The sequence below is a fragment of the Bombina bombina genome, chromosome 1 (genome assembly GCF_027579735.1).
Source record: "Bombina bombina isolate aBomBom1 chromosome 1, aBomBom1.pri, whole genome shotgun sequence".
NCBI classification, from domain to species: Eukaryota; Metazoa; Chordata; class Amphibia; order Anura; family Bombinatoridae; genus Bombina; species Bombina bombina.
The window spans coordinates 901,269,307-901,286,040 of NC_069499.1; the positions used below are offsets into that span (position 1 = coordinate 901,269,307).

General features: G+C 39.6%; 1 protein-coding gene across 1 annotated transcript in view; it reads right to left on the reverse strand.

The window, feature by feature from the left end:
* The window catches only part of CDH8 (cadherin 8), a 658,573-nt gene that overhangs the window by 104,276 nt on the left and 537,563 nt on the right, over positions 1-16,734 (reverse strand). Inside the window, exons 9-10 of the mRNA XM_053699570.1 lie at positions 9,071-9,192; positions 2,125-2,242 (exon numbers count right to left, since the gene is read on the reverse strand). Of these exons, the coding sequence (XP_053555545.1) occupies positions 2,125-2,242; positions 9,071-9,192 (240 nt within the window). The remainder of the gene's footprint in view (positions 1-2,124; positions 2,243-9,070; positions 9,193-16,734) is intronic.

Below are 16,734 nucleotides of genomic sequence, written 5' to 3' on the forward strand. Positions count from 1 at the left end.
ATTGGTAAGCCAATGACATGAGACATATATGTGCAGCCGCCAATTAGCAGCCAGTTCTGTGTTTCTAAGGCTTTCTAGGTATTCTTTTCAAGAAAGGATAACAAAAGAATTAAGCACATTAGATAATAGAAGTAAAGGAAAAAGTTGTTCAAAATTGTATGCTCTATCTGAATAAGGAAAGAAAACAATAAAGATTTCATATTCCTTTAATATGAAAAAATAAATGTTTTAAAAATGTAAAGATATTTAATGCAATTTATTTACTGTACTTTAGTTGCATAAAAAAAGTCTCAATTTCTTTCCTTACTAAGGAACATTTACATTTCATCTATAGATAGGCCATTAGTTCAAACATCAAAACTTTATTAAGAACACAAGAATCTGGATTAAGAGACACTAGTGGCAGTGTGTGAGTGTATAGTTCTGCCATTCTTAAAAACGTTCAGAAAAACAACTTATTTTGAATATCATAGAAAGTCTTTTTTCTTCTCATCTTTAGAGAAATATACTAAAAGAGCACATCAAATATTTAAACCACACTTTCATCTAAGAAGGCTGTTCCATATTGTCTTCTGGGAATAACAACAAACAAGCAATGTAGAAAATTCCCACCTGAGCAGAGGTGATTCAGTCAAAATAACGGAGATACTGGTTATCTGTGCTCAAGTAAATATTTACTTAAAGGGACATTAAACCCCAAAATTTTCTTTCATAATTCAGACAGAGAATACAATTTTAAACAACATTCCAATTCACTTCTTTTATCTAATTTGCTTTATTCTTTAGATATCTTTAGTTAAAGAAATAGCAATGCACACAGTGAGGCATCTATGTGCAGCCACCAATCAGAAGCTACTCAGCCTATCTAGATATGCTTTTCAGGAAAGAATATCAAGAGAATGAAGTAAATTAGATAATAGAAGTAAATTAGAAAGTTGTTTAAAATGGTATTCTCTATCTGAAAAATGAAAGAAAAAATGTGGGTTTAATGTCCCTTTAAGTTCTATCCTTAAGTCCCATAGGACAAAGTACTGGTAAGTACTAAACTAAAAGTGTAGCTACATTAGCTTCTCATTGGCCTTACCCAAGGGTCAACTTAGAATAAAAATGAGAACCACTTTGAAGATAAACTTAAAAGAAAAAAGAATGAGTTACATAAGTGTGATGTTAAAGAAAATGCAAGACTTTCAAACATGCTACAACTTATTTCAATTAATTGTATTATATATAAACTCAGTTACAAATTAACTGGTGGTTAATTCCTATTAATCAGCTAAAGGAACATGGAACCCCAAAAAATGATGCAGATAGAGCATGCAATTATATAAATTAATTTTTGTAAAATTAAAATCAAAATGTCTTTGTTCTCTTAGTATCTTTTTTTGAAAAGCAGTATCTGGAGCACTTCATGGCAGCAGAATTGCAAAAATATTATCCATTTGCAAGAGCACTACATGGCAGTACTATTTGCTGCCATGTAGTGCTCCACACACCCTACCTAGGTATCTCTTCAACAAAGAATACAATGAGAATGAAGAAAATTTGATAATGGAAGTAAATTAGAATTTTTTTGAAATTGTATGCTCTGAATCACAAAACATATGTTTGAGTTTTATATCTCTTTAATGCAGCTCTTTGTGGGATTCTAAGGCAATTGATCCTTAAAGGAACAGTATACACCAATTTACATATAACTTCATGTAATAGACACTACTATAAAAGAAGAGATACTGATCTAAAAATCCAGTATAAAACCTTTTAAAAACTTACTTAGAAGCTCCCAGTTTTGCACTGTTGGTTGATGAGGTTAGACTGAGATACCCACTGAAAGGGGCTGAGAAAGCAGGAAGAAAAGACCCTCCTCCCCCTGAATATGAAAAGACCCATTACACAAACAAAAGCAGCAGGAGTCTGTAGACTTGGGTCTACATCTGACACTTTGGGGCTTGGTTAGAAGTAAAAAATCAGCACAATGTTATTAAAAAAATAAGCAAAACTATACATTGTTACAATAACACTCCAAGATGGGCTATATAAATGGACAAACTACAAAACATTTATGCAAATAAACATCTAGTGTACAGTGTCCCTTTAATGTATTAAATGATATATATATTTTTTTACCTTCATTGTTTTTGATTGTGAAGTTGGGATTGTTGGCCATTTCAGGAAGAAGACTATAAAAGAAAAAGTGTCCATTCCTTGGATCATCTTTGTCAATAGCACTAACTGTTTGAATGACCTGAAACAAAAAGAGATATATACTTTTTTTTATAGGATAACAGCACCAACTATATGCTGAAAATAATTCCTGAATTAATCACATGGTCGAGGATTAAAAAACACATCAACATTGACCAATATTACCACTGACTAAAAGAGTAAATGTGAGATTTTAAACGTTGACCACACCTAGCAGAATACTGTAATTTAGCATATCCATATGGTTGAATATAGGCATTACGGATCCCTTTCTAGCTTGTCCTGATATCTACTTTATATTTATTAAAGCCAATAAAAAAAATACAGGTTTTTATACATTTGTGCGTAAAAAAAAGGCCAATCACACAATGATGTTAGTTGGGACATACAATTGATTCCATATTTAAAATTACTATGTTTATAATATTAATATGCATGTGCTGTATATAGCACTTTTTAGAGAATTTACACTGAATAAGTAGCAAGTATTTGATCATACTAAAAAACCTTCTTTATATAAAAAAGGGTACATTAAAGCTGTTAAAGAGTCATTGTACGCAACAAATGTCCTCTGTTTAATATGTTTCAAATCTTCCATTTTACCTATTGGAGTATATTTAATTGCTTGCAAACAGCAGCTCTGTTACCTTTATTTGAAATAGCTACATTTGCCTGTTGTATACCTATACTTAAAATTTAATCTTTAGACATGCTATGTAAACAGGAGACACTAGCACTAATTAATTTCTCAGTGGGGTTAAGGGGGAGAGAGAGATTTTGTATCTGAAGTAATAGGTTGTGCTAATTCAACTCCCCCCAGTCATAATTTGAATTTCCATGCCTAACATAAATAACAATAGCAGATCCACTTTACTTGCAGGCTCAGACTATTAATGGGCATATCCTGGAGAACAATGAATGATGGTTTTAATGCGCAAAACCAGTCATTTCCAATACAAAAATAAACATAAAGGCACAATTTACCATACATTTCATACTCTGCAGTAGGTAAGTCATTTGGAGCACATTACATGAATTTTTTTTTTATTGTACATTGTCGCTTTAAGTTACATTTTAAAATTATAAAGAAAAGCACAATTGTATGTGGGGTAGAAGCTTATTAGATGAAAAGGAAAAGGAAAAATCCAACCAGTATATTGGAGGTTATGCAACACCCCACAAGCATAATATATATATATATATATATATATATATATATATATATATATATATATATATATATTTTTTATTTTTTTTAAACAGAACATCTGTTCTCCGTCCCCAAAAAAAACACAAAATAGAAAATCTAGCACCATTTATAGTAACTTATAATTTATAATACCAATATAGACAAAAAAAACATACTTTTATCACATTTTAAAGAGAGAATACAGCATTTTTATTATTTTTTAACTTGTGTATGTCTCATTAACATTGTTAGGACGTCCCATGCTGTCCTAAAAGAGCTGTGCTTTAAAGCCTTTAGGACGGCATGGAACGTCCTAACTTTTACTGTGTTCTGCCCCCTCCTTGTAGACACTCTGGCGGATCCAACTGGGGGATGTGCCTTGCGAGACAGGCAATCCCCCACGAGACAATCAGCAACGGTTGGAGTCACATGATCACAGTGACATTCATTTGACTTCCTCTTTGCTCTTTTATTTTTTTTTTATTTTTTTTTAATTTTTAAAAGAGCTTTATTGAGAAAAATAAACTTTCATAATACAATTGATACATTTGCAATGACAGACACCATTTTACACCATTAAGAAAGTAAAATAAAAGAAAAATTCTGATGTTAATAATATGTAACAGTCTAAGAGACCCCTATTACATGGGTCTCATTATGTAAAATAGAAGAAAACATCAGTCTGCTACTAGCGAGGTGTCAAACAAGATGTCGGTAAATGATTAGCTCTTTACATACATTTTCAAGAATTTTCTAGCAACTAATGACATGTCTTTTTAAGGTAAAGACACGATGCTTAAGTAACAAATATAAACACAAACAATTCAGGTCTAAAAGAAGAAAGATATACAGATATGCGAGGTGTTACCCGGGTCACAGCACAGCTCACTAGTCTAAGTACTCCAATCCCCCTAGTATATACACAGTCAGGGGGGACTAGAGGGAACCGGGGGCAGGTCAGTGGCTGTATGAGAAGCAGGGGAAAAGGAAAGAAGGGGAAGAAACTAGGAGGGGTAAAGAGAAGGTGAAGGGGAAAGAGATATCAGGAAGGGTAAGGAGAGGATGAGAGAGAAAAAAAAAAAAAAAAATTAGGGCACAGGACATCCATCACCCAAGGATCACCTCCCAACCCAAGTTCCAGAACTCTCACTCATCTCTCTGTTCCGGGGCCCTCCCATAGCAGCAACATTTCCGTGTATGCATCCATTGTCGCGGTCTTCACATAATGATATTTCTCCAAGAGGAGTGTATTTTGCACATTTTGTCTCCAGTCCGCAAGGGTAGGTATCTGGGGGGACTTCCATCGTTGAGGTATCAGGTTCTTAGCCCCCGATAACATCAGCATCAGGAGGCTCCTTTTAAGCTTATTTTCTATTTTGTCAGGGAAATGAAATAGCAAAATTTCTGGGATTTTTGGAATTTCAAGGTCAAGTAGTTTCTGCATCTCCCGCCAGACAGAGGACCAGAAGTCCAGCAGGAGCGGACAGTCCCACCAGATATGCAAGATCGTACCAGTGCCACCGCACCCCCTCCAGCACTTCTCTGAAGCTCTCGGGTAGATTGCTCTGAGTCTAGACGGTGTGAGATACCACCGGCTTAGGAATTTATAGTGCGATTCTTGCACACGAGCAGAGACTGACAATGTCTTTACGGCACGGAAAATCCGCAGCCATGCCTCTCTAGAGAGCTCAGAGTCCAGCTCCCGATGCCAAGCTCTTGTGTAGTCTGGAAGGGGGCTGTCTCTAGGCTGTAGAAGTAAAGTATAGACGCGGGAGACCAAGTGTCCTACCGCAATACCTTGAGTACATAGAGATTCAAAGGGGGAGGGGTCTCTCATCAGTTGCAACTTGTGTTTGTGAGTGTTGATAAAGTGTCCTATTTGCAAGTAGGTAAACCAAGTCAAAGAGAGATCCGGGTAGTCTGACAAGATTTCATCTTTCGTTTTCAGTCGTCCCATATGGACAAAGCTGGCCGCCTTATTAACAAAGGGGGGATTCCCCTCCAAGGGCGCCCGAGATTGTAAGGGCAAATCAGGATTGCCAAAGATAGGCGTCAGTGGTGAGATTGGGGTGGAAACATGAGAGTCAGTCCGCAGTGTGGCATCCCAAGTCAAAAAGAGCTCCTCCAAGAGGGGAAACCCCATTATTTGTGAGGGCCTGTGTTTGCTATTTGTCCACAGTAATGGTGTCAGGTCACTAACCTGGAGGATCTCTTTATCTGTGGAAATCCAATCTTTTTGTGGGTTTCCCTGACACCACTCGACCACTCTCTGTAAAATTACTGCTTTTCTGTAAAGTATTATGTCTGGAAGGGCCAAACCACCCTCCCCTCTTGTCTTGTACATCGTCCGCCTACTAACCCTCGCTCTAGTCCCCTGCCAGATGTATTCCTCGATTAGATTTTGGAACTGTGGGAGGAAGGCATGTGGGAGCGGAATGGGCAATGTCTGGAGTAGATAAAGCAGTCTAGGGAGGACATTCATCTTCACCACCCCAATCCGTCCCAGCCATGAGATGTTTTTATGTTTCCACGCAGAAAGGTCGGCCGCAACCTCACGTCGGAGTGCTGCATAATTTGACTCAAATATGTCCTGGTTGGAGACAGCAAGATAAACTCCCAGGTACTTAAGATATCTATCTTTTATCTGAAATGGGCTATAATCCCTTAACCAGTCCTTGTCAGATTGTTCCAAGTTGATCCCTAGTACCTCTGACTTGGTGGCATTAAGCAGGAAGCCAGAGACATTTCCGTATCTAGCGAATTCCTGCAGGAGGGCGGGGACAGATGTCCTCAAGTTATTCAGGGTGAAAAGCAAGTCATCCGCATACATACTTATTTTATATTCCCGCCCTCCTATCATATAACCCGTTATTCCGCAGTTGTCACGGATATTGCACGCCAGTGCTTCAACCGAGATGGCGAACAGCAGGGGAGACAGAGGGCACCCCTGTCTGGTCCCATTGGTAATGGCAAATGGCTCAGACAAAAGACCATTGACCCTAACCCGTGCAGTAGGCCCAGAGTAAAGGCAGAAAACCATCTCCACGAACCGCTCACCAAAGCCCACCCTCTTCAGGGTATTCTTAAGGAACTGCCAGCTCACCCTGTCGAAAGCTTTTTCTGCATCGGTCGACAACAGGGCGAGCGGCAGCCCTCCTTTGGCCGAGTGTGAAATCAGCTGTATAATCTTAAGGGTGTTATCCCTGGCCTCTCGACCAGGGACAAACCCCACCTGATCCAAGGCAATCAGACCAGGAAGAAACTTATTAACTCTATTTGCCAGCACCTTTGCCAAAATCTTGACATCGGCGTTTAGCAAAGAGATCGGTCTGTAGCTTTGCGGTCTATCGGGTGGTTTACCCGTCTTCGGGATCACCGTTATATATGCCGCTAGCATAGAGGTAGGCAAAGCCCTCCCTTCAGATAAAGAGTTGAACATGGATTGCAAGTGTGGTAATAGGATGGGCAGAAAGGTCTTATAATATTTCGAGCCTAGCCCGTCCGGGCCAGGGCACCTCCCACTTGGAAGGCTTTTTAGAGCATCCTCTATCTCCTCTCTGGTCAGAGAGGAGTCAAGGAGATCAGCTGCCTCTGAGTTCAGCTCTTTCAGTTTCGTGTCTTTGAGATATTTTTGAGCCATAAGATCCCAGGAAGAACCTGCAGCTTCACAAGCAGTCTCCGTGGGCGTTAAGTTATAAAGACCGCTATAATAATGCCGGAAAGTTTCCGCTATGCCAGGGCTATCCCTATGGACCTTGTCCATGTGATCTCTCATGGAATAGACATATGCCTTAAGCTGGGATCTCTTAAGTGTTCTCGCTAAGAGTTTCCCGGCTTTGTCTCCACCCTCATAGTACTTCTGATTTAACCAGATTGCAATTTTATGGTTTTCCTCCTGGAGGAGCTGGTTAAAATCTTTTCTGGCCTGAGTCAGTTCAGTCTCCCTAACTCCATTTAAGGGTTTGCTCTTTTATTTATGGCCTGAACTTGGACTGTTGCTTCCGTCCTGAAGAGGTTAGTTTAATAACTTATAAATAATAATAATAATAATAATAATAATAATAGTGTATTTCAAATGCCATCTATTTTTAAATTCAGTCAATCTTTATCAGAACATTTGCCATCTAGGTTAAATCATATAACATTAATATTTCATATGTGTGGACATTTTCAGAACAATAAAAAAAAATCTATATAAAATAATAGTTTTCTAATTGGTGAAAAATATTGACAAGTGACAAAACTTTATCAGAATCACCTACTATATTCAGTATTTTAAAACTTTTTTTTTTTTCAATCGGAAATATTACAAATAAAATAAAGTGCAATACGTCAACCAATAAGATTAGAATTTTTGACCACAATATTATTTTAGGTAAGCTTTCAAGAACACTCAATTCATGTTTGTTTGTTACAATAGGTAGTTTGAAAGCCTGTATATAAAACATTGTATGATCTTTAAAAGAATCATCTTTACCCAGCCATTCATTGATTTTCTCTTGACAAATTGTATTTTATGCTGCTTAACACAGCATAGCTCATCTCTATTGAATTTCAATGAAGACTACCATGGTCTTCCAAATGTGGTGGAAAAAAAAAAATAATGGCATGAATCAGGCAGGTCTGCCTAGATATCATTTTGTAGCCTTTACAGAAAAAAAAAAGAAAATGTAGAATAAGGATTAGGTTTTTTCCAGAGACCTAAAAGCATTTTCATTTGTATGTAGTATCTACTCACACTAAGAGGCTGCAGATTTCCTGAGTGTTAATGAAATTTATGACATGACTGAAAAGGTCACCTAGGTAAATATATACTAGATTGATTTAGAGCTAAATAAAAAAACAAGTCCATTGACAAAGTGATAAAATGGGGCACTGACCACACTTAAAAGCTTTCAGCCTATTAAAAGGTTTTAGGTATATAAATATTTATAGAAAATATGCAATTATAAGTAATTGTTTGTTCTAATAAAAAAGTCATTTTAATTGGTGTTTTATACAGCTGATTGTGTTCATAAGTTCCTGATATAGGTCTGAAAGAACACATTTCTTTAGGCATAGATGGGGTAGATAATTCTCAGTAGGGTTTTCTTTGACTGCTAAAGGCAGCACATACAATTTACGTTTCCAATTGACTTCTATTATCAAATTTGCTTAGTTCTCATGATATTCTGTGCTGCCATATAGTGCTCTTGCAAATGGAGAACATTCTTGCAATGCTGCTGCCATATAGTGCTTCAGAAATGGGTCCGCTCCTAAGCATACATCCCTGCTTTTCAACACAAGATAGCAAGAGAGCAAAGAAAAATTGATAATAGAAGTAAATTAGAAACCTGCAACCACAAATTTAAGAAGTATTTCCTGTTTCTTATCCTCTCTCTATTTTGGGGTTGCAGTTTTTAAATTATCTTGAACTTGCTTGTTTGGGTGATTAAAAGGCCTTGCTCTTGTGTGTTTAGTTGTTAGAGAGCGGGAGGTCGAGATTGCACAAGCGAGCTCTCATGTGCCTGTGTTTCTGTCCATGTCCACAGCTGCAAAGGTTTTTAAAAAAAAATACTTTATAAAGGCCATTAATAAAAACATCTATTAAGATTATTATTGGAGTATAATATTTGATCACTCATTAACCAAATAACTAAATTAATTTTATAGGATTGATACAATTCCTGTAATATTTACCTGTCCGGGTTTTCCATTTTCACATAGGAATGCCTCATAATCAGTTGCAAATTCTGGTGCATTATCGTTAACATCAAGGACTTTTATCACAACAGGCACTTTTGATATTTGGCTATTGTTTCCTGAAATGAAATAATAATTAAATAATGAAAACAAATTATATCAATATAACTGAATGTGTTCTATACTATTTAAAAGTGTTAATATAAATGCATTAGGCACTTAATAAAAAAAAAGGGAAAAAAAAAGCCTACATTATAATGAGTCAACATACATCTTTTATAAGAACAACATTCATTGGGGATTGATTTGATGAAGACCTTCGAGGAATAAATCAGACATTTTTATCCTGATGATATTTACGTTCTGTAACTGATACTTTTCATTATACCCACAATATTATTATAAAAACAATGCTTTGATTCATTGTTTGTCTTTGGCACCGCACACAAGTTCTATTTGATTAGTTATTTTGACTTTAGTTCTTTTATATTAGCATTACAAGATAGCACAAGCCGACTGAGTGGTAAGATATCAAAGAATAATACTCCTGGCTTCAAATTATACTTTCTAGTGGGAGGATGAGACTAAAAAAAGCTTGATCAAAAAAAGTAGAATTTTATCTGAAACCACATATTTATAAATATAGGAATGTGCAATGTATACCTGTGTATGTAGTCATCTGGATATACCTTGCCAAAATCAACTGCCAGTATTTCCTGAGATTGAGTATTTTGCAACTTGTGCATTAATTAATGGCATTTAGCAAATGTATAAATATGTTACGGGTAATAAAAGGAATCCTAGGATTACCCGGGTAAAATGAACATTATCCAAATGGCTGTGGGTAAAGCCTGATGTACTATAATTCCCCCATCTACACTATTTATTTTGCCTCCACCTGGGGGGTTCAAGGAAGGTGCCCCGCCAATCTCTGGCATCCACCCCAAGTGAACCTTGGGGATTGAGGTTTACAAGGGGGGTTTCGCCCCCCTTGAACCCCCCAGGCGGAGGAAAAAAGATAGTGAAGATGGGGGAATTACAGTGCATCATACAGGTATATATCTTTGATGCAGTGACTTGATGCACTATGAAGAGATTTACTATGAGGAGAATGTTACATCTGGCTTTACCCACAACCACTTGGATAATGTCCATTTTACCCGTGTAATGCTAGGATTACCCAAAATCTGACTTTACCAGCAACATATACGATAAGAAAATGCTATCGATATGCGGAATCATTTAAAAGTATAAAGCTGACTACAAATTTTACATAAAATCCGTTAAATCAATTTGTTTCATCTGACTGCAGCAAGAACTGTAAGAGGCAATGCCCTTTCCCATGTGAGCAGAAAAATAATTTTCCTTGCCCACCCACAAAGATAATTAAGTGCAGATCATGTGCGGGGACTACAAAGGGCAACAGATTGTAGTCCAAGGTGTGTAGTGTGAGAAGGCTCATGGCACCACAGTTCATGTAGGTATTCACCCCAATTCACCCCAACAAGGTGGTGATTATGAGACTAAAACTGGATGAACATTGCAAGACAATCTTAGAACGCAAGACAGAGTCTTGCGAAGCTGGCAAATGAAAGAAGATGTGGGAGTAACACTATCTAAAAAAAACGCTGCCAACAAAAAAATTGTAGCATGAACATTTTTGTAAGACAAAGAGTCAGATCTTTTGTAAGTAGTCAGATCTTACTGTAAAGGGATTCAGAATGATTGTCCCATGACTGGCATCTGACAGGCCCAGTAACTTTAGTTTCCTCCTCAGTTTAAGAAAGTTTACTATGAAAGTTTGCCAGATCATGGTGAAATCCCACAAGATCACAGCAAAGCAAAAGTACTTACTCAGCACTGATAACGCTGATTGGCAGTTTTTCCACCACACACATGACAATATAAAGAGTAGCTGAAAGATAAGTGAATTTATAACATTTGAAGGTAAAATATCTACTTTTTTTAACAGAGTTGTTCAAGTTGTATTTTCTAGTCAGCTTTGCAAACATATTCTGCAGCACTTTCAAGTGAGCTAGCTTATGTGTAACATCCCTTTAAAAAACATAAATTATTCTTACCTGATAATTTCATTTCCATCTGTGGGAGGAGAGTCCACTGCTTCATTCATTACTTGTGGGAATTAAGAACCTGGTCACCAGGCAAAGACACCAGAGCCAAAGACTTAAATACCTCCCCCACTCCCCTCATCCCCCATTCATTCTGCCAAGGGAACAAGGAACAGTAGGAGAAATATCAGAGTATAAATGGTGCCAGAAGAATAATATTAAATTTAGGTTCGTCCCCCGGAGAAACGGGCGGGAGCAGTGGACTCTCCTCCCACAGATGGAAATGAAAGTATCAGGTAAGTATAATTTATGTTTTCCATCTTAATGGAAGGAGAGTCCACTGCTTCATTCATTACTTGTGGGAACAAATAGCCAAGCTCTAGAGTACACTTGAATGAAAAAAACGGGAGGGAAAAAGGAGGCGGACCCTATACTGAGGGCACCACAACCTGCAGAACTTTTCTCCAAAAGCTGCTTCCGCCGAAGCAAAAACATCAAGTTTGTAAAATCTTGCAAAAGTATGTAAAGAGGACCAAGTAGCCGCCTTACAAAACTGCTCCATAGAAGTCTTGTTCTTAGGGCCCAAGAAGAGGCGACAGCTCTAGTTGAATGAGAAATAATCCTCAGAGAAGGCTTATGTCCTGCTGTCTCATTGCAAAACGGAGGACACTCCTTAGCCAAAACAATAAGGAAGTTGAAGAGGCCCTCTGACCACCACGCTTCCCGGGAAGAGAACAAACAGAGAAAGAAGTTTGTCTAAATACCTTTGTGGCCTGAAGATAGAACTTCAAGGCACAAACCACATCCAGAATTACATTGAAAACGTCCCTACGACGAAGAAAAGTAGGACATAGGAAGGAACCACAATCTCTTGATTGATGATGCAATTGACACAACCTTTGTAAGAAAACCTAACTAGGTTCATAGAACAGCCTTATCAGCATGGAAAGTAAAATAAGGAGGGACGCATTGCAAGGCAGTAATCATAGATATTCTTCACGCAAAATCAATAGCCTGTAGAAAAGGAACCTTCCAAGACATAATTTAATGTCAACTTCATGCATAGGCTCCAGTGGAGCATGTGCAAAACCCAAAGAACAAGATTTAAACTCCAAGAAGGAGCAATAGATCTAAACACAGGTCTGATCCTAGCAGAGCCTTAACAAGTGACTGCACATCAGGAAGCTTAGCAAACCTCCTGCGCAGTAACACAGACAGGGCCGAAATCTGTCGCCTCAGGGGACTTGCAGAAAAGCACTTCTCCAGTTCATCCTGGAGAACAGAATAAGTAGGTCCTCCACACCTTATGACAGATGCGACGAGCAACCAGCTACGAGCTTGAATGAGATTAAAATAACACTCTCAGCAAACCTTCTCTTGGCTAGGACTAAGCATTCAATCTCCACGCAGTAAGCCTCACAGATCTAGACATAGATAAACAAATAGACCTTGGACGGCAGATCGATGCAACAAGCTAACTTCCACGGAGGAGATAATGACATTACCACTAGTCCGTGAACCATATCCTTCGCAGCCAAATGGAGCAATCAGTATCACTGACGCCTGCTTGATTCAAGCCACTACACTAGGAAGTGGTGTTAGCGGCCGGAAAAGATAAATTAGATTGAACCTCCAAGGCCCCGCTAATGCATCTGTTAGCTCCGCCTGAGGATCCCTGTACCTCGACCCATATCTGGGTAGCTTGGTATTGAGACATCATAAGATCTTCCTCTGGCAAATCTCAATCAACACTCGGGATGGAGAGCACATTTCCCCGGATGAAAGGAATGTCTGCTTGAGGAATCCGCTTCCCAGTTGTCCACACCCGGAATGTGGATCGCTGACAGTGAACAATATGGGTCTCTGCCCACTCCAGAAACCGAGATACTTCCCTCATAGCTAGGGAGCTTCTCGTTCCCCCCTGGTGGTTGATGGAAGCCACCGAGGATATATTGTCTGTTTGGAATCTGATAAACTGGGACGAACCCATTAGAGGCCAAGCCTTCAGAGCATTGTATACTGCCCGAAGATCAAAAATGCGATCGGGTAGGAGCATTTCCTCCTGAGTCCATAGGCCCTGTGCCTTCCTGGCACCCCAAACAGCTCCCCATCCTGACAGACTCACAACCGTAACACAATCACCCAGGACGGTTTTGAGACGGACATCCCTTGTGACAAGAGATCCAGACAAAAACACCAAGAGAGGGATTCTCTCGATTGGTTGTCCAGAGAAATCTGTGGAGACAGATCCAAATGATCGCCGTTCCACTGCCTCAGCATGAGCAGTTGCAACAGTCTGAGGTAAAACCTGGCAAAGGAAATGATGTCCATGCTGGAAACCATGAGACCAATCACCTCCATACACCGAGCCACAGATGGCCCTAAGGAGGTCTGGAGAGCAAGACATGTTGAAGCTAGCCTACAACATCTCTAGCCTGCCAGAAATTTTTTTTTTGAAGACAGAGAGATTCTGAATGGTCCATTCTTCAAAAAATTTCTTGGAGAATGCTGTGTTAGCTATGCTCACCACTATACCAGCTAGAAAAAAAAGAAGATCAATAAACTGGAAGTGCTGGTCCAAGGAACGCGAACCTTAGGGACTGGAAGTGGTCCTTGAGGACTGGTACATGAAGGGAGCATCCTTCAGATCTATTGTGGTCATGAACTGCCCTTCTCGAATGAGGGGAAGAATTAACTTATTGTCTCCCTCTTGAACGAGGGGACATTTAAAAAACTTGCTTAAGCACTTTACGTCCCAATTGGATGGAAGATTCCCTCCTTCTTTGGGACCACAAAAAGGTTTGAATAGTATCCCAAACCTCTCACAGTGATAGGCACCGGGACAAAAACTCCTAAGAGGACATATCCTGCACGCACCCCAGAAGGCTTCCCTCCTTTCTGGTCAGGAAGACAGAAGAGAAAGGAGGAAACTGCCCTTGGGTGGCAGAGACTTGAAACCTATCTTGTAACCCTGAGCTATGACCTCCAGGACCCATGGATCCTGCACGTCCCTGAACCAAGCAACTGAAAGACCGACAGTCTGCCCCCTATATGATCCAGAAGAGGACCAGGGATCGCCTGTTCATGATGACTTAAACTTGTTGGGCTTCTTGCTCAGCTTGGATTTATTCCAGGACTGAGCCGGCTTCCAAGAGCTCTTGGTTTGCTCAGGCTAGCAGAGGACTGCTGACAAGGGCTTTAGCCAAACAAGAAGAACAAAATTGTCCCTTAGACTCGTTCATATTCTCATGCGATAGGAGGGCACCCTTGCCCCCTGCGACCGTGGAGATAATTGAGTTCAGGCCCAGACCAAACAAAATCATTCCCCTAAAGGGAAGGAAAAGAAGTCTAGACTTAGAAGTCATATCCACAGACCATGACTTCAGCCAGAGCCCGATGGGCCTGAACATAAAAAGCTGAAGCCTTCGCATTCAGGCGAATAATCTGCCTAATAGCATCACAGATAAAAGATTAGCAACCCTCAAGACCATAAATCTTTTCCTGAGTAACATCAAGGGGACCTCTCCACCCCGATCAATCCTATAAGGAGTTATACCCGAAGGTAGTTTCTCCAGCAACTGTGGCAACGGCAGCCTCCGGTTAAAACAAATATCCCGTATGTTGAAACAATTTTTTTAACAGAGTTTCTATCCTTTATCCATGGGCTCCTAAAACGAAGTGCTATCCTCAAACAGGATAGTAATACGTTTAGCAAGGGTGAAGATAGTGCCATAACCTCACAACTGCACTGAGAGTCCAGGGCCGAGAACAAATTGTTAAAGGGAGAAGAGAGGAACAATCCAGTCCCATTCATTAATAATATTGATCACCATCTAACAGGAGCAGGGAAGGGTAAGGTACCACCCTGTCCTCATACTCTATCCAAATTAGGAATCAAAGGTTCCTCAGGCAATTTGGCCTCTGGAATCACTGAATTCTAAAAGCATTCCATCTTGCTCTTCCTTTAGAAAAAAGCACAAAATCCTAAAACTAAAGTCTAGTTCCTCCGCAGCCGGAAGTTTAGAGGCAGCAGACTCCGACTCAGAATGTTCATACTCTGAAGTCTCAGAAAGAACTTCATTATCGGATAACCCTATCAGTTAAATCCAATAAATTATCTGATGTACTCTGGGAAGGAGTGCAATATGTAACCTTTTGCTTGCACTAAGCAGGGTGAGGTAAAGCATTAATGGCCGCAGGCACCGCCGTCTGAGCTGCGCAGTAACGTCTAGAGACAAAATGGCCCCCTCCAGGTGGATGATCAGCAATGCTATGGGAAACTGCATATGTAGAGATATAAGCATGTAGGTTACGCACCTCACTGAATGACAACTCCTCCGAGGTGGACGGCTCAATGGTATCAAACATGTTCGATATTATCACATTATCAAGGCATATGGAACATAATTTAAGAGTGCGGAACTAAGGCCTCCTCACAATGTAAACAGGAATTACTCATTAGAAATAGAGGGAGATCCCTCTAAGTAACAGATTCCTCCATCGCTAGTGCAATAACCAGAGAACTATAGAAAATAAAACATTTTATTTTAGTCAAAAAAACTGCAACGTTAAATCCCAATGGCTGGGGCACTCACCACCTCCCATGACCCAGACAGTACAGAGAGTTAGGACTCCTCTCTGATCGACACCCGGTCAGGAAGAGAGAAGAATCACATGGTGCACAATGTAGGACCGACCCTGATATGAGAAACAACGCGCCAAGCTCGTAAGCTGCATGGCTCTCAAAGTGAAAGTAAAACCTGTATATTCCATAACAGCCTATGAGCTCATAACATCTCACACATAAAGCAGCATAAAATCAAATAAACATATGATTAATTCCCCCTGTTCAATAATCCTCCTCAGTAGATATTAACCCTTGATTCTATACAGATAAAAGGAGTCACACTGTGACCCTGTCTTCTAGCGTTATCATACATGTATAAAAAATGAAACAATCTTACCAGAATCTATGCCGTGGAACAGGAACACGGCCTTTCAAGTGTGACAGGTTAGTAGCATCGCTCCTGACATGGACTTGAGAAGAAAGCAGGCAGCGAAACTCATCAACGCTGATTGCTTAGGAAGTGTTAATCTAAGTCGGGATGGTTTTGCAGAAAGACTCTCCCTGCATCTCCGGACTCTAACTTTCACCCATGCTCCCACTGGAAGGCTGACAGGACTACTTAAAACTCCTGTCCCATTGCGAAGAGTACTACCCTCCATAAGAGACTACTCCGAATCTTCCGACACTTCTCTGCTAACCTCCTGTGACGAAAGGCAAAGAATGACTGGGGGATGAGGGGAGTGGGTGAGGTATTTAAGCCTTTGGCTGGGGTGTCTTTGCCTCCTCCTGGTGGCCAGGTTCTTAATTCCCACAAGTAATGAATGAAGCAGTGGACTCTCCTCCCATTAAGATGGAAAGAACCTATACATTAAACAGAATTTGCTTGTTGCTTGATGCAAGTTGAAAGCTTTAAGATAAAGGCCCTTATTTATGAAGCTACTTATAGGGACAGTCTACTTGAATTTTTTTATAGTTTAAAAAGATACATAATCCCTTTATTACCCATTCCCCAGTTTTGCATAGCC